An 18,562-nucleotide genomic window follows, 5' to 3' on the forward strand; every position below is an offset into this window, starting at 1 on the left:
TGCACTCCAACCTCTTTGTTTGTTTTGTTTTGTTTATACCCAGTACTCTTTTGCTCACACTGAATACAGACAACGTATATCCATTAAATCAAACTTTGGAAATGTCTATGCTGTATACAACTCTCACATAAATACCACACACCTGTCAGAGGAATTAAAAAACATCTACCGTGAGCTTTAACGTTCTATAGGTGGAATCCAAATTACCAGGGGTGCAAACCAGCCAAGACTAGCAGCACTGGCATGGACTGTGTCCATTGTTAACTCTGGGTCTTTGCCCACATCTCTCTCTCTCTCTCTTGCCACCTCCTGCTGCATTGGTGTCTTAGTACATTGTGTTTGAAGCTGGACACGAGCCTCTCCATGGCGCACATACAGAGGAAAGCGTTTACCAGGTACTTTATTAAGCCCCATCCCTTCCCCCTTAGTCTCAGTTGGAAGCAATGGCTGAAAGGGAGCGTTAAGATACTTGCTTCATTTCATTATTCATTAGTGAATTGTAGTTGCTAATTCCAAAATATACTTGCCCATATTTGTACTGCCCTTCTTTGTGAACAAAAATGTCATGTGAAGCTTGCAATAGGTATGATTAAGGTCTACAAGTCCTCCAAGGAGCTAGTTTAAGTGATGATGTATTCCATGGTCCCGTGGTAATGTGTTCCTTAACTATCTCCATCTGGACTGGCCTCTAGGTCCCAACCAGTCAGCAGAGAGAAGGAATCTATGATGTTCCGAAACGTCAACTTATGACTGTAGGTGTTTTTTGTTTGTTTTTGTTGTTGTCGTTTTAAAAACCCCTTTGTTGCTTTCCACCTCCCTCTTACAAAGTCATTGGTTACTGTTAATGGCGTCCCACAGGGTCCAATTGCAGGCCCAATCCTATTTTATTTAACCTCTCAATCAACTCAAACCTCCCAAATCCCTAAACATTTAGAGTAACAATCTTGTCACATGCTAATCTGTGAAAGAGGCCGATCTTCAATCAAACAAATCCAAGAAATAGCTTTGGGGCATACAGCTAATGAATTGAGGATATATTTTTCAACTCTTGGTCATGATACCAGCTTTATTCAGCCATCACCATAAATCAGTTTGGGCAGAGATACAATATGGACTGACATGTAATATGGTAAAGGTCATTTCTGGGAGGTGTGGAGTTTGCTGAGAGGTCTCCTTTTCAGGTTTGGTGAAGCTGCATGTGCTTGTGAGAGGCTCGTGGGCAAACCTAAAATCCCCCATTCAAACGTGATAGTAAGCCACAAAACATTCACTAAACTTTACAACATATTGGAATCTTAAAAAGGAATCAATTAAGCATTCATGAAATTCAACTGGGAACTGGTTGAATACCCTTGAAACTAATATTCTTGCTATCTCGCTTGAAATGGCCAGTTCCCAACTGTTGTGCCCGCACATCACCCAGTCTTCTAGCTTGTCTGCGCATTCAGTTGGAGTGCATTGAGTGCCTGGACACCCGGCCTACTGTATTTGTCAGTTTGCTCCTCCTGCCTTTGCATCATTGTGCTCAACATTTACCTCGTTTCACCTCCCATTTCCAGTTAACCCAGACAATAACACTATAACTCCTGCAGTTATGTTCTTTTTGCCATTTCTTTGTCATGCATGCGTTTTTACTGTGTTTGTGTCTATGGTCAGATGTTATGTGCATGCTTTACATGTGGTGATTTTTCTTGAGCCTTCTTGAGAATACTAATCATATGATGTACATATTGTACTAATCATATGTTTAGTATAATCTGTTTGAGAGTTACTTATGAAAAGCTACATATTAACTGTCAGAGTGATAGTTATGAAAGAGGAAGACATCTTTTATACGGTTATACATCTTTTGTTATATTTCATATTTTATGAATAATAGTTTTTGCCTGCTCTGGGGTGATTAAGAAAAGTAAGTTTCACATTATCATCAGTGAATAAATAGCAGTGCTCCATTTCTGCATATGCCTCAGTAAAGTCTAACCACAAGCAGTACTACAAGGTCTTCAAGAGCTCTTACAATATACATGTAGTGTTATGGAGAACTGAAATGCACTGCATATCATTTGGAAAGCATGTATTGTGCTAACTCTCTTCATGCCTGTCTCTCCTTATCTTGCCCACTTGCTCTAATTGAAGAATATCAACCAGTTTGACCTTTTTGGTGACATGGCCACTCCACCAGACATCCTATCGGTAAGAAAATACCACCAGAATGCTAGACAAGATAGATACAGGTCACTGTTGTACAAAGATATCTTGTAATTGGTTTGTGTGGGTTTGGCTTGTGAGCTTGTGTGTGTGTGTGTGTGTGTGTGTGTGTGTGTGTGTGTGTGTCTGGTTTGTGTGTGTGTGTGTGTGTGTGTGTGTGTGTGTGTGTGTCTGTGTGTGTGTGGTATCTGTCTATTTGCATCAGTAGATACGTCTGCTTGCATGCTTTTGTGCCGCAGTAATGTCAGCATTTATTACAGAAGACCTTTTTAGCAAAGAGAATATTCTGAAATACAGGCAGCAACATAATTGTAAGGGGATCAGGGGATGAATAGTTTGCAGCGGTGCAGTGTAGGGTGAGAACAAGGGATACTTGAATGACCATAACAAGTGGAGTCAACCCCCCCCCCCCCCCCGCCCCCACAGATGCCCGCCTCTCCGGCCAACACTCTGGACCCCAACCGCGGCAGACGACATCGCCCGCTCCCCTCCGAGCTTTTCACCCACTTCAGTCCTCCGGCTGTGCCCTCAGGTGACCCACTGCTGCCATGGGGCACTCTGCCCAGGGCCTGCTCACACTCACATCCACCTCCCGCACACACATCAACAGTTAATCTGTAGAAATCCTTCCTCATCACGTGCGGCTTAGAACCGCTTTGAACTGCTTTTTTCTGAATTTATTTGCAGCGAGTGTAATGTGACAAATGTGTGAAACCGTGCATCTCTTTCCCAGGCTACATGACCATGGGTGCCGTCCAGGCTGCCCAGTGGGCCCAGCAGTCCTTCGCTGCCCAGGCCCCTCTGGCATTTGGAGTACCGGGCCCCCTCCAAATGGCCCAGGTTCTGCCTGGGGGTCAGCCGGTGATCTGGGGCCAGGCCAACCTCTTCCACTCCCCGGCCACGGGCCAGCAGCAGTGGGCCTTTGTGCCAGCTCAGACGGTGGGCATGAGCGGACACCCTCTCCCGGCAGCCGTCCTTCAGGGTCTGGTGCCCCTCGCCGCCATGCGGTCGCACTCCTGCGAGCCATCCACCGCCCCCTCGTCAACCATGGCCAGCCCCCAGCACACTGTGGACGCCAAGCTACAGCAAGGCACCACCAGGGACGCCATAGGCGAGTGCCTCGCAGGGGTCCAGTTCCCTCTGGCAGGAGGATTGCTGGCCAGCGCGGAGCAGTCGGACGTGGCCAGTGCCTCGCAGGCGGCTATCAGCCAGGAAGGGGACGACAGCTGCGCTGACCTTGATCTCTCCCAGATGACTTTGACCCCAGGGTCCACCTCATCGCCCTCCACCAGCGACTCATGTGAGGAAAATGGATGCGGCTGGAACATGCACACATACACAGTCACACATTCACTCACACACGCATACACACAGACACACCCACACACTTGCCACACACACACAGTCACACAAACGCACACATATGCACATACACACATCTCTCTCTCTCTTTCTGTCTTTCTCTCTCTCTCTCTCACACACAAAACAAACACACATGAGTATCCACATATACTCTGCCACACACAGTGTGGCATGCATTAGTTATTTCACAAATGTTAAGACCCATGTCCCGTGCTGAAATAATTGCATGTATTTTAAAAATCACATACTGTTGTAGTGGAGCTGTTTCTAGGTCATGGGTGGTTTTGCAGCCCTTTTTGTCTTTTTTTTCCACCCTGAAGAAATGTTGTTTGGGAGTTATAATATGAATAATATGAATAATTCATGTGAGTGAGTGAAAGTGTGTTTACACTGTGTGGTATAATGAATAGAATAGTCAGCCAAGTAAGAGAAAGAAAGAAAATAAAACATTTACCTTTACAGTAATCAGACCAAATGTTTAGAGGTGTAGAGCTTCCATCCACACTGAACAACAGAAAAACATCTTTTTATATATAATATAAATATAATAAATATATATATGCTATATATAATATCATCACAGTCATAACAATGAATACTGCAGCACTGAGTAATATCACAGTCAATGTCTAGAATTTGAGTATTTGTGAGGTTTTTAATTAAATCAAACTAGGCCATGTACTTTGTCTATCCCTAAAAACAAGCCTCTGATTATTCAAGATGGTTTGGAATTAACCAAGTTTATTTTAGACTACGCATAAAGGAAACTGCATTCACCTTTAAAATGACAGCTCCACATATTCCCGCCATCTCAATCTTTCTTTACCCCTTGATTGACAGCCCCTACACCAGCCTCCAAGCAGACCCCACCCTCCCAGGGTGAGGACCCCCCCACAGAACAGTCCCCTTTTGAAGCTGGAGCCTGCTCCACTCCGAGCACGGCAGAGGAATTGGTAATGAGAGTAATATTCACCTAGCTGATACAGCTCTAGACACACGTTGTGATGTTAATTGATGCTTTATATTGTTACTGTAATTCATATTTTGGATATTAGAAAAGATGTATACCAGACATTGTTTCTTGATGTCATGGCAGTACTAAATGTAAGCCATACTGCTGTTCATGTAAATCAATATATGCCTTCCAATATCTGTGGGGTTTTTTTCTTCAAGGGTGCTTGTGCTAGTGGTCCCTGCTCCGCTGAAACTACAACACAGCCTCCAGTGGACCAGTCCAACACAACAACATGTGACTCCTAAAGAGAGACAAGCTGTACGTTTCTATCCGTCTTTCCTGTATTGACCTCCTCTACTGTCCTCATGTATCTCCCTTCTCCCTCCTCTCCTCTCCTCTCCTCTCCTCTTCTCTCCTCTCCTCTCCTCTCCTCTTCTCTCTTCTCCTCTCCTCTCCTCTCCTCTCCTCTCCTCTCCTCTCCTCTCCTCTCCTCTCTTCTATCTCTTCTCTCTTCTATCTCTCCTCCTCCCTCTACCTACTCTCTTGGCCTCCTTTTTCAGTTCCTCTTCTGTCGACTGTTGTGTCTGTTTGTGTGTGTACGTACGAGCGAGAAAGAGAGTGCATTTCAGAGAATGTTTTGTGTGTGTAACATGACAGTTGAAAACTGATGCAGTTTTCTTTTCACAGAATGAAGTTTCCATGCAGCCAGCCAGAACAAACAAACAAATGACTGGGGTCGCTTTGACTGGTTGTGGAGAAGATTTTTCTTTTTCTAGTTGCCAAAAATGTCTCAAATATTATGAAATAATAATATTTGATACCAAAGTCATATGCCAGGAAGGATCTCCATTCAAATTGTGTATAAAAGGATACAATGAAAATGAAGAAACTGAACATAAAATACAATTCTTGCCTAAGAAAATATTTTTGAAAAATAACTGCAATAACGCACACTGCGTTAAAGGTTTTTATGATAAAACAACAGAGGAAAATGGACGTCAGTACTTACTAAGGCGCATTTCTGTCCCGATCGACATGAAGGCGTTTGTCACGATGACATCGTCTTAGCACTTATGGTGTCACAGGACAGACCTGCTCGAGCAATCAGAGCTGTTGCGCTTCAAAGCGACGGCCATGGATTTCCTGCCTTCAGTCCCATCCCTGCTTCAGTCCTGTCTTGATGTGGAGTATGCTCTCTGCCTGGTCCCCTTCTGAGGGCATCTTCACACTAACTACAGGCCTGGGCCCATTGTGAAATGGTGAAGTCTTGGATTTTTTGTTTGTTTGTTTTGTTTAAAGAATTGTTTCGCGGTTGTCACGCATTTGGATGTTTGTGACCATGAACAGCGGATGAGAGAGGACTCGTCGCACCAAAAGGGATCTATGAAATGCCATTCAAGCACGGATTTCTCAAAAAAGGAAAGACATGAAAAAATATAAATAGTCAAAATTTATTCTCGATAGCTTTTATACAGTGAGAAAAAAAAAGAAGAGGTATCTTTGTTTCTTTTTTTTTTTTTTTACTTTTTAAATCACTCAATCTTCTGTAGTTTGGTCAATCCATGTGTTTTAGTGTGATAAAAAAAAAAATCATGAATTCTATCCTGTTGCCAAAATATAATTTTGTAAATACAGTTGGAAAACTCTCATGGACCTTCGTGGTATGATGCTAGCCTCAGTGCCACCTACAGTACTGCACCAGAATCTAACTTTACCTCTGAGGGGGAGCCTTGCTGAAGGGCTGCCAGTTTCTTCACACTGTTCCAATGAGGCGGTCGCACCCGTGTCCTATGTGAATATGTAAGATGGCCTTCTCAAGGTCTTCTTACTACTGATTTGTCTGTTGGATGGATGTTGAGTACGAGTGGTCTCCGGTCTGTACTAAAAGAGAAGCACTGCTCAATTGCATATCTGTTGATGTGGTGATCAGAGTTGTTTGGTTCAGTTGATGTGTGATGTGGGGAATAGTGATACAACAGTAGACATGTTTTCATCCCACTCCTTTCCTCTTAAAAAAAAAAAATGATGAAAAGACTTTGCAGTCGGTTTTTACCCGAGACCCGTTCCATTTGCTGTTTTGTGTTGACATAGGCGTCTCCGTTCTGGATGCTACCTGAAAAGCAAATATTTGAAATCCCTTTTTTGGAACAGAAAGTGCTGCTTAAAGATCTGATTGATTTGCGTTGTCCTTCTGTTTTGAAATACAGTTATTTTTGCCTTATGATTTTGTATGCAGGATCACTCAATTTCACCTTCTACAGTCAATGTTCCAATCATCCATAACAGTCACATTCTTTCATTGTGACGAAGACTTTGGCTAAGCCAACCTGTCCTTTTAGATGTTGTCCAGATTAATCTTTGTAATCCTCAACAGGCCCATGTAGTGGTCAGACATTCCCATGTCATGTATTGATTAATTTAATATCATGGGGGATTTAATATTGCAATATAGTTCTCAAATTTAACACAACATGTAGTTTGTTTTCAAAAAAAGATGATTATATTTATGACTACAATGTTTGTTTTGCTTTCCAGTTAAACATATTGCCATGTAATACTGTCAAAAAATAAAATGCCATACAATTCCTAATGTTTGTGTCCTCGCTGCTTTATTTGTTTGTCACATTCTTAAGTGAATTTCCCCCCTCCCCAGTCCATAGTTAACAGCATTTGTCTTGTGTCCTGATTAAATACTAACATCAGACCTAATATTAAGTGGGCTAATATAATGAACCTTTTGAGCCAACCAGGGGCACATGGGCCCTTGTCTCACAAGTACTGAATTGCATGTACAGTATATGTTACCCATCTCATGACAAAGCTGCTGGTGTACGAGAGGTCTGAAAATTAGCTATAAACTCCTGAATGTTGACCATGCATACACTGAGCTGATCACCATCCCAAGCCAACATAGAGGGCATTTCCATCATGCCTTGCCATGCATGGTGCACTACAGGTGTGGAGTGAGATCCACTACCTGTCTGTTCACTAGAGGCTTGAAGGACCAGCTATATTTCACACAGATTTCCTCTCCGCACGAGAGAGACAGAGAGTGTGCAAGCAAGAATGAAGATGGAGATAGCTGTACTGTACGTTATTTCATTGACAGTTACACATCACACCATTCATCTGCTCTTAGCACCTCTCTTTCTGACAGCGATGGAGGTGATGCATGCAGTAGAGCACACACTCTGGGGCAATTCCACTGATTTACCAGGTCCCGTCCAGTGGGGCCATACAGCCCATACTACACCACACAGCTGCCTATAGTATAGTATGGCATGGTATTTTATATATTTACATTTACATTTAGTCGTTAAGCAGACGCTTTTGTCCGAAGCAACGTAAAAGGGAGAGAACAGTCAAGCTAGCTAAAGTAACAACTAACACTATTTTACATAAGAAATAGAAAAAAAAGTGCAGGAAGGTAACTGCTGTAATTGCAAGTTAAGTACTAACTTTTGTACTGTATATAATAAAATACTGAATAAACCTCCTGTTGTGTAATGGGGATAGATGGGACTGTCCTTATTTGTAGGTTAACCTGCTCTGTTTGACCGTTTGTAGGATTTTAAACTTACCCTGAAGATAGGACAGACTTGCCATAATGGATTACTGTTCTTTCACTTTTTTCTTCAAACACTGTACAATACAGGGTTGAATCCAGTAGAGGGCACTATTTGTCCATATGTCCTGCAATAAGTTCTATTACAGTTTTTTCTTTTCTTTCTAGGATTAAATCGATCGGAGGGTTAGAGGTCATATGAGGTATCACGCAAAACAAACACTTACAGGAAACCCTGATTTTGCAAAATGTTGGTTGACGGGAAACATCAGCAAACATTAACGAAAGGATGTTTACTGAGCTGCGTCATTGTTTTCAAATTGGTCTTTAATGTTATGCATTTTAAAGTGCATTTTAGAGTGTTAAATAAATGGTTAAAAGACAAAAAATACTTTGACGTAAACAACAGGGGCTAAAACCTTTTTGCTAAGGGATGCAGGTGTCTTGTAGATTACAGACTCTGAGCTGCACTCTGACCAACATTGACTGTGTGGACAGTGGTTATGCAAACTGCAGGAACAGTGTGGCACACATATACAGACACACACACACACACACACACACACACACACACACACACACAACCACACACAAATAAACACAGGGGTGACCAATTCCAGTTTCTCCCTCTATACCAACTGATCGACATGTTGTCGGTGTCCAGCATAAAGTCATCCTTGAAGGGACATCAACTAGACGTCTGGCTTCTCTCATTTCTCATATGGTGAGTAGACACTTCTTCTTTCATATACAAACTATATCACCGCTTAAAAAAACCTACAAGAACATTTCACATGCTTACTATAACAGAATTTACAACTACCTGCAACAATTATCTCCTCAATATCACTTCCAAAACTGTGAATTCCTTTCTCCATAGTCAGTGGTTCCACTTATGATATAAAGGCTAAAAGCTATGTGGGTATTTCTTTATCTCTCTATCCAACTGGCCTTTGCCTTCAGCAGCGTGGTGGTTGTGACTGGGAGCAGTGATGAGGCGAGGCGGCGAGAGAGCCGTTCCCTCAGCTCAGGAAGCCCAGAGAGCCCGGTGGACTGCGCTCTGTCTGAATGGTCCACATGGACCCGCTGTGACACCTGCCACCTGAAGAGGGTGAGTGAGCCTTTCTGCTGTTGCTTCTGTTCGCTATGGGCAAGCTTTGAGAGGACTGTACTTACTGCACATGGTTTGGTTTATATAAAGTCTGTCCATAAGGCTTACTGCAATTTAGTTTCTGTAACATTGTCCCTTTGTCTCTATTTCTCTTTTCTTCTCTGGAATTCCCTCTAACACACACTCACTCACAAACACACACACACACACACACACACACACACACACACACACACACACACACACACACACACACACACACACCACACACACACACACACACACACACACAAACACACACACACACACACACACACACACACATACACACACACACACACACACACCGTCTGTCTGTCTCTCTGTTTCCTTCAACATTTATTTCTCCAGTACCGCTATGCCAAGCTTCTCCAGCCGTCTCAGTTTGGGGGGGAACCTTGCAATGCCTTGGGCCGTGAAGAGGAGTCCTGCACCCCACCGTCCCGCTTCAAGTGTGCCAGCGCCCCCCTGTGTCAGGGTTTCGTGTGCGCCATCACAGGTGACACCACAGCGTTATCCACAGCCAGTAATGCTAAATAAATAGTGAGAAATAGGTTTGGAGCAGTTTTGAGAATTATTTTGACATCACAGGTGACACCACAGCGTTATCCACAGCCAGTAATGCTAAATAAATAGTGAGAAATAGGTTTGGAGCAGTTTTGAGAAAGCTCCATGTCATTATTTTGACAGTGACGATTTGTTGTGCCTTTGCAAATTCACAAGCATACCCTCTCCAGTCAGTGAGATATCATTCCAAGGACAGAGCATGATTCTCAGTGAACTCAGATCAGTCAGTGTGCATGTGTTCTGTGCTCCGAAGGGCGCTGTGTGCTGGAGGGACTGCGCTGTAACGGTGATGACGATTGTGGCGACGGCTCCGATGAGAAAGGCTGCAAGAAGGTGTTCCGTGCCTGCCGGGAAGAGGCCGAAGAGTACTGGGGCATTGAGAACCTCGCCAAAGGGTGTGTGTGTGTGTGTGTGTGTGTGTGTGTGTGTGTGTGTGTGTGGAGTGTCACTGAGTAATCATCTTTCCTCCTTCTCAAAAACCTTTTTGTCTGTCCAGAATGAACGTCCTCAACAGCAACCTGGAGGGGTTGGTGCTAGATAACCGTTACTATGCTGGTGGCTGTTTACCCCACTACATCCAGGACGTGCGCTTTAGGAAACCCTTCAACCTGCAGCACTACATAATTGAGGTGGCAGACAAACTAAAACGTTGGGAATTGTGACGACTGAACTCTATGTATATGCGGTGACATGCTGGTGGTAGCGGTGTGACGACAGCTGAAAAGGAAATTGTTGTACTCTAGTTGTTATATTGAATCTTTGTGAAAAGTGTGTGTTTTTATAGCCTGAGTTTGCCGCTGCTACGTGTTCGTAAAGAAATATTACCATTTAGCAAAGAATATGTGGGCCTGCAGGTTTTGTAGTCTGAATGCATTTCTGTATAGCACTGACATTACCTTTCAAACATCCTCCAGACCAAAGGCTCATATGACTTCAGACTGGAGACTCACGAGTCATACTCTGACTACATGAAGAACAGCGAGAGAATTAGCACTTCCCAGACCTCGGTGTCCTTCGGCATCAATATTCCTGGCGTCTTTGAGTTTGGCTTCAATTACGCCGAGTCCAAATACAAAAGGAATGTGCAGAAGATACGTCGCCTCTCAGGAACGGTGAGGAGGGAATTGCAATGAATTGCAGTGTCTTGATGAAGCAATACATTGTTTTTATATTTTTTAGTTTTTTAAACTATTTGTAAGGTTAGTTTTTTTTGCTGTCTTTACTACATTCTTAAATTCATTTTGATGGTATGTGGTCATGTGAAGTAGAGATGTACACACTTGTGGTGCCCATTAGCCATGCTATTCATTAGCCATGGTATGCTCTATGTAGTTTTGTGCTCTGGGCCGAAACCCCAGTGAAAACAGCTTTGCCAGCACAGCATCACTAAACTTATATCCCTAATATATCAGTTAACAAGCTAGATAGCTTTAATCAGTGGCAACGGTGCAGAGGGTGGTGTAAGTCAAGCAAATCTGTTAGCTGTTAGAAAGTTAGCTTACTAATTTAAGACAAAAACTAGGCAATGAACCAGATGTCTTTCAGCCCTCAACCCTACAGACATCAGCAGGCGTACTGGAAGACATTCCAAATCATCTCCATTTATCTTGCAGACACACAGCTTCTTGAGCGCCCGTTCCCAGGTTGAATTGGCCCGCTATGCACTCAAGGCAGATGGCCTGATGTTGCACCCAGACTTTGCAGGGCGACTAAGGGCCCTCCCACTCGAGTACACTTACGGGGAATACAGACAAATCTACAGTGACTTTGGGACACACTACATCACTGAGGCTACGCTTGGTGGAGAATACGAGTTAACCATTATCATCAATAAGCAAAAGCTGCTGGCATCAGGTACGGTAATACCAAGAGGGTCAAAATCTGATGCATACTATTGCATGACAGCATGGCAAATTCATTTCTCCCTTTTCATGAAGGGTATGATCTGACGGACACAAAGCGCTGTGTTGAAGCTGGACTGAAGTTGGGAGCCAATATCCAAGGGGTGTATGTGAGTGTTGGGGCCTCAGGTGGCTCTTGCAAAGGCTTGCTGGAGGAAATGGGAGGTGAGACATTTTGGCACCTTCCCTAAATCCAATGATGTCCAACGACCATCACCATATGTGATTGAATACTGCATTCAGAAGGATTATGCATTCTGTTTTTCTTTTGCAGTTCACAGGTTTCTCCTGTTTCCCATGCGTTAATTTAGCAAATAAGTTAACCTAAAGTTACTTAGAGTACAGTACAGATACACATTTTTATCATGTGCGTTCCCTGGGAAACAAATCCATGATCCTGGTGTTGTTAGCTCCATGCTCTGCTAGCTAAGCCACAGGGAGTTTGTGTTTCTCTCTCTTATCCCTGTACTGAATTTACAGAAACAAAGGGTACAGATTCTTTCGTGGAGGACTTTGTGGCAGTGGTGAAGGGAGGAGACAGTGAGTCCATCACACAGTTGGCCACCAAGAACCTTCCCACCTCGAAGCTGATGCAGCAGTGGGGAGAAGCCATTCACTACAACCCTGACTTTATTCGCACCAAGGTATCTCAGCGGCCAAGCCTGTGTTTTTTTTTCTCCACCTTCAAATACCTGCTGTGACTCTTTTATTGTTTTGAGACCCGTTGTCATCATATTTGGGTTGCCATTGTAAAATAATTTAGTCCACACTGCAACAGCACAGAAAAGATCTCAAATCTAAAGTAGTCTCTGCTTTCAAAAGGTGTTTCACCAGTCTATCATTTAGAATATATTCAGATGTTTCACCAGTCGTTCCTTTAGAATATACTCAGATTTTGCCTGGTGGTGTGGGTGGTTTTCGGCTGCTTGTCCTTGTGTTAGATGTTGCCCTTGTATGAGCTGATGACCTCCAGGGACTTTACCAATGGCCCTACCCTAAAGAAGAACCTGAGGAGGGCTCTGGCTGAGTACCTGGCTGAGGCCAGCTCCTGCCGGTGTGCCCCTTGCCAGAACAATGGAGTGGCTGTTCTTAAAGGTAACTTGCCCAGTGGATATTATTTTGTCTACCGATTTTTGTCTGATCATAATTTGAAGTACATGCACAAATGCACAATAATTTAAATGTATGTTATAGACTTATGGTTGTATCACAATGCTGTATTGCATTTGCTTAAAACTGTAAAACAAACTAAATATATCTATGTTTTCTTTTACAAAAAGTAAGTATGTTTTGTTTTAATTGGAAATTAAAACTGCAATTTCTTTTCCCCCTCAAGGCACAAGATGTGAGTGTGTTTGTCCCTTAGGAGTGAGTGGAGTCAGCTGTGAAGTCACTGAAAGATCAAGTGAGTCTGCATTCAAATGATGCAACAAGATGTTTGACATTAGTAAGATACAGTGCTGTTTGGTGGAAAGGGTTGGAGACATGAGAGAAACAATACATCCATCCAAGTCCGCCATCTATGAATATAGGCACATCAGTATATTTTCGAGTATTTCTGTGAGCTGTGAGCATACAAGTACAGTGTACTTCAAGTACATACAAGTACAATTTCTCTGAAAACTGTTTTCAACATTTTATTTACTATCTGTAATTCAACCAGGACCACTCTTGTCAAACAATACCATATTAGATTTTTTTTCTTGCTAAGGGTCAACTGGAGAAAAGGCATGTCTGTTGAACAGTAGATATATAAATTGAGTGTCTAATGATGAGATAGGGCATCTTGACTCTCCTGAACTAACCCTACACTCGATTTGGGTGAATTACTAATCTTTCAGACGTGGGAGTTGATGGGAATTGGAGCTGCTGGTCAAGCTGGTCGTCTAACATTGGGGGGATCCAGCGGCGAACGCGCCAGTGCACCAACCCGGCGCCTGCAAACGGAGGAGTTACATGCCAGGGACCTCATGAAGAAACCCCATGACTGCATCAAAAGTGACAGTGTCAAAAGTCTGCTTAAATGGCAAGCGTCACTTTGATTGTGTTCATGGTATTTCTCTTGAATAAAGCTTAAACGCGATAACCACTGACTGATGTGTTCTTAAAGGGGATGCTGCTTTCAGAAATGTTAATAAATCTGTGATATCATTAACCATAGCATCATACTCTAAGCTGTGTTGTAAAAGACGAAAATATAAACAAAATAAAAACAAGTTGAGGGTAACTCTTTGCATGCATGGTGTTGTATTCTGAGTGAGAGCATAATGTTTACTTTATTGAGTAAACGATTCTCTTTGAAAGCTGGCAAGCACACACAACACAGCAAAATTGAAATATTAGTAAGATGAAATATCTTAAATCAAGGCAATATATCTTCATACCTGGCATTTTTCATGTTTGAGCATTTCACTTGCTTCAAGCGTTGCAGTCTTTAATTATGTTAATTATAACGTTTAATAAATAATATTATATTAATCAGATCTGAGCAGCATCTGGGCCAGATCGGGACCGGATCTGAACCGTATCTGAGTTTTACTGTCTATCTATACGTGGGTCGGTCCAGTGGTCGGGGGGGGGGGGCAATGGCAATGGTTAGAGTGTGACATCATTACAAGCGGTAATAGCATTGGACGCACTCAAGCATATCGTTTCTGACATAGAGGAACCATAACAAACCGCGCAAGTTGTTTTTTTCCACAGTTTTTGGGTTGGTAGACTTGCCAGATACAAATGAACACGTAGAAGCACTAAAAAAGTGGAATTTTCATAATATGTACAATATATTTGGGTTCTTTTTGTTTACCTTGTAAGTCAAATTTTCCTGTTCTGTTGGCAGATAATTTTGCTTATCTTAAGTAATATATCCCCCATTTTATTACTTTTTTGAAAGCTGAATTTTTGCCGTGAAGACCAGTGGAGACAGATGCTGGGAGGCTTTTCTGCTTCAACTCTCCTGTTGGATTTTGGTTTCGCGGACAGTCATTTAAAGCACCCACACACTTAGGCCTCAAGCTAAATACAATATACCTCTAAAGTAAAATTTGGAATAAAGAGGGAATCAAACTATAGCATGAAATAATTTGTATTATATTCTCTTGTTAAAGACACAGGTGCTGAATGGTGAAACAAAAACTGATGCTTTATATAGATTAGATTATTCGGTTAATTGCGATAAAAAAGTGGTAAGATGTAGACAAGTGAAACAAAAATACCTTACAATTCGACACCAACATTACGGACAGTGGACTTCATTTTAATAACATGTCAATTTTCCTTTCTTATGCTAGATTAATCATGTTAGTCATAGTTAAACTCATTCATCTGTAAAACACAAAAACAGATGCAAGTACACAAAAATACACATGAGATCAAGTCTCTATATTCACCACTAGGTACATAGAAATAAATATAAACAAACAGTCTTTGGATTATTTTGTTTTCATTCTGAGTACCGGTATATGTATTCTATTCAACAATGAAAATAGATGATCTGAACAAGATGTGATTATTATTTTATTAGGGTTTTAAAATTGTTTTAAAAGCAAATAATTATGGTAATGAAAGATAAATGTTTTGTTTTGATTTGAAGAAGGAGATTTGTATGTAATTTGCAAGCGCTGCCTCCATCACCGCTCTTGTCAGATCATCATGACTATGTGCTCCATCTGTTTGATGTCTTCTCGTCCAACTCCCCTTCTCTGTCCCTCTAGTTCTTTGCAAATCTCCTCCTCTCGCACCAGTGTTCACCTTGGTCATACCAACAGTACTCGCACCAGTGTTCATCTCGGCTATACCAGTAGTCTGCCTGGGTCCCCTGCCGCCAGCTGTTGTTCCACCAAGTTCTGGGTCCTCTCTCCACCATCCCATTATAATAAGGGTAATCTCTCCCTCTGGTCCTGTTTTGTCCCACTGCTTGGGCCTCTCGGTTCCCCTGCCTCTGTGGTGCCATCTTCATCTCCTCCCTCTGACGTCTCTCTGTTGGTGGTTTTCCTCGGTTGTCCGTCCTCTCTCCCTTCTTGTCTCCTCTGTTGGGATGATAACCAGATTGCTGTCTGGCTCCATTTGATGGAAACCTCTGGCCAATCTTCTCCCTCTCCACAGGAGCTGGTCTCCATTTGCCTTTGCCCTGCCTGTAGTTCCCTCCTATTCCTCCCTGCTCCTCTGGCTTCTTTATTTGCCCTTTGTTTTCATCCTGATGTTGAAGATGGCCACTCTCATTATTTGCTATAGTTGTTTTTGCTCCCTTTGTTCCTTTTCCTCTTTTGCCTCTCCTGGTCTTGCTTTTGACTGCGGCTGAGGAAGCACTCTCCTCACCTGCACAGTTTAAAGGAAATGAATGGTTTTAAGGGAGTCATGTTTTGTGGTTTGACTGAAATTTCTTCTCTGCAATTAAGAATACTACGTACCCTTCACTGGCTCCTTGTCCTTCATCTCCTCTGTAATAACTCCAAGTCTCTGGAGCTCAGCTTGAGCCAAAGGCAGACCTATACGAAAATGAATATGTATATAGACTTGTATGTGAACTTTGGCCTTCATTTATATATATCATATAGATCATTCGTTTGTAAGTGTTTTCCTTCTTAGAAATCATGTCACCTGCTCATTAGCAGACAGTGATGTTGAGCCTTTTTCTCAGTTCTATCTAGATGTGATTTCATACACAATAAGTTTGAACTCAAATCAAACTCACTTGCTAAGCAAAGTAGTGAGGGCTCCAGCATTATACTTACAGACAGCAGAGTCCACCTCAAGGAGAACAGCACTGGGATCCACCTCAAGGTCTTGTTTCACCATTTTTGCTGTTTCCAGGTCTCTGATCAGATCTAATACAGACATAAGGAAGGTGAGTTATTACAAGCAACAGTGGAAAGCTTTGTTTGAATAGCTTTGTTGAGATAATGTGTTTTGCCCTAATACTTACTCAGATCAGTGTCCACCTGATCCAGAGTATGATCTGGCTCTATTTGGACTGTAGCATTACCATCCAGCTCTGCTGACAGATATGAAGTCAGATGTGTGCAGGGTGGTTGATTTAAATCATCATGAATAACCTATGTTAATGCTGTTCTGTTATTTAGCCTTAAACTTACCAAGAGCAGAGTCTACGCTGTCCAAAAGATCATTAAGTACAGCCTCCACCTCAGATGTCTCAGCCTCATCTTTTTCTCCTTTCCGCTCTGTTGTCAGATATTGATGGATATTCAAGATACATCAGCACCCATTCTTGAAGATTAACCAAATTTAAACATAGCTGTTAGGTCTTATACTCACTTATACTTGTGTCCACATCATCAAGAATGTTGCTGAGAACATCCTTTATTTCAACTCTAGTTTTGTCTTTTTCTTCGGTCAGCTCTGTTATCAGATCCAAGGGAATATCATGTGAGTTACTTAATCAGCACAAGCACTGGAAGATTAATTATTATTTGATTGATCATAACTGAAACTCACTCAGAACTGAGTCTATGTCATCTAGAATGCCATTTAGTATGGACACGGCTTCAACTCTTCCCTCTTTTCTTAAGCTTTCCTGTTCTGATTTCAAACACACAAAAGTGAAGAAGTTCAGTAACATCAGTGCTGGATCAAAAACAGGAGTGTGCACTCTGCTAATTATACTCACTAATAGCCGAGTCAACCTTGTCCAAAATGTCGTAAGGAGCAGCCACCACCTCCTGATTCATCTCCTTTTCGGTTTGTTCTGTCATACTAGCAGTTTTAGCTAGTCCTAAAGCAGGTCATTTTCACAGAAATGAACTTTACACTTAAATGCTTGGATATATATTTAAGTGGATCTGTGGTATGTCCTTGTACTCACGCAGAATGGATACAGCCTCATTCCAAATTTCATTGACCTCATCCATGTCAGTTATGTCATCCAGTATTTTGATGACCATGGCAACTTTCTCCATTCTCTTCTTCTCCCTCAGTGGTCCATTTCCTGTGGAGTCTCCATCCTGCAGCTGTCCAGTGCTCTCCATATCAGCTGCTTGTTGTCTGTCCTCAGATTCTTCTTGTCCCACCTCTGTCCCTAGTTCCACTCTCTCCTGTCTCTCCTGTAGGACCTCAGGCGCCTCATCTGCTTCGCTCTCCCCCCCTTTATTCTCTTGTCTCTGCAGCTCCACTCTCTTCAGTTCCCTCAGGAGAACCTTTCTCAGCTCCCTCTTAAGTTTCTTGTCATTCTTGTGGGTCTTTTTGTCCTGGTCTTCATTAACCTGAATGCCCAAAGCCTTGAGTTCTGTCCTCAAGTCCTCTAATTTGTACTTTTTTAGTGTCTCCTTAAGCTCCTTGGTAGTTTTCCTCTCTCCCTTCACCACCACACCCTCCTCCTGCTGCTCGGCCGAGCAGCAGTTAAAAACGCAGAAAAATCCCATCAATTCACCTGGAAACTTTCCAACAACTATCCAACAAGTCAACTATCCTCTACACTCTAAAGTCTGCAGTGTTTCAGGAGAGTGAAATGGAATTTAGAGTCAGAGTTATGTTCTATGACATCATGACACTGCTTGGTCACCTTTATGACATAATCAGAAGTTTGATGCCTGGTTACAGTGCAGGTGAATTCTAAAGTAAATGGAATTTTGCCAATTTAATGGGGAATCATATTGATACTTTTCAGTTATGGATTTAGTCACACATTAAGGAGGCATTTTTATCCACGGTGCCTGATTTTTGGAATTCTAAAAGATTTAAAAAAAAAAATGATTTAGAGAATCTTATGATGTTTGCACAGTTACACCTATCTGATATCAGTAAAGCCAGAGTAGACTCGACAGATCAGTGTTTGCTTTCTTTATTCTCTCAGAATAAAACCATTCTCCCTTTTCTAAAAAAAAATATGGCTTGGGCTC

General features: G+C 42.3%; 2 protein-coding genes across 2 annotated transcripts in view; both read left to right on the plus strand.

Annotated features, from left to right (window-relative positions):
- dab1b (DAB adaptor protein 1b) overlaps positions 1 to 4,830 on the plus strand; it is a gene marked incomplete at both ends in the record, with an annotated part of 15,515 nt that extends 10,685 nt beyond the window's left edge. The window contains 7 exons of the mRNA XM_080837632.1: positions 330 to 395; positions 693 to 752; positions 2,137 to 2,193; positions 2,635 to 2,740; positions 2,942 to 3,508; positions 4,411 to 4,523; positions 4,744 to 4,830. Coding sequence (XP_080693758.1) covers positions 330 to 395; positions 693 to 752; positions 2,137 to 2,193; positions 2,635 to 2,740; positions 2,942 to 3,508; positions 4,411 to 4,523; positions 4,744 to 4,830 — 1,056 coding nt within the window. The remainder of the gene's footprint in view (positions 1 to 329; positions 396 to 692; positions 753 to 2,136; positions 2,194 to 2,634; positions 2,741 to 2,941; positions 3,509 to 4,410; positions 4,524 to 4,743) is intronic.
- A 3,907-nt stretch (positions 4,831 to 8,737) lies between these two features.
- On the plus strand, positions 8,738 to 13,695 carry c8b (complement component 8, beta polypeptide; the record flags this gene model as incomplete). Its single annotated transcript, XM_080837634.1, has 12 exons — positions 8,738 to 8,814; positions 9,054 to 9,201; positions 9,592 to 9,739; positions 10,061 to 10,202; positions 10,304 to 10,436; positions 10,722 to 10,919; positions 11,421 to 11,661; positions 11,745 to 11,873; positions 12,189 to 12,352; positions 12,650 to 12,803; positions 13,045 to 13,113; positions 13,550 to 13,695. The coding sequence occupies 12 exons, from the start codon at positions 8,738 to 8,740 to the stop codon at positions 13,693 to 13,695; spliced, it is 1,749 nt and encodes a 582-aa protein (XP_080693760.1).
- Between the last annotated feature and the right edge of the window lie 4,867 nt (positions 13,696 to 18,562).

Source organism: Sprattus sprattus (assembly GCF_963457725.1).
Source record: "Sprattus sprattus genome assembly, chromosome: 4".
NCBI lineage: Eukaryota > Metazoa > Chordata > Actinopteri > Clupeiformes > Clupeidae > Sprattus > Sprattus sprattus.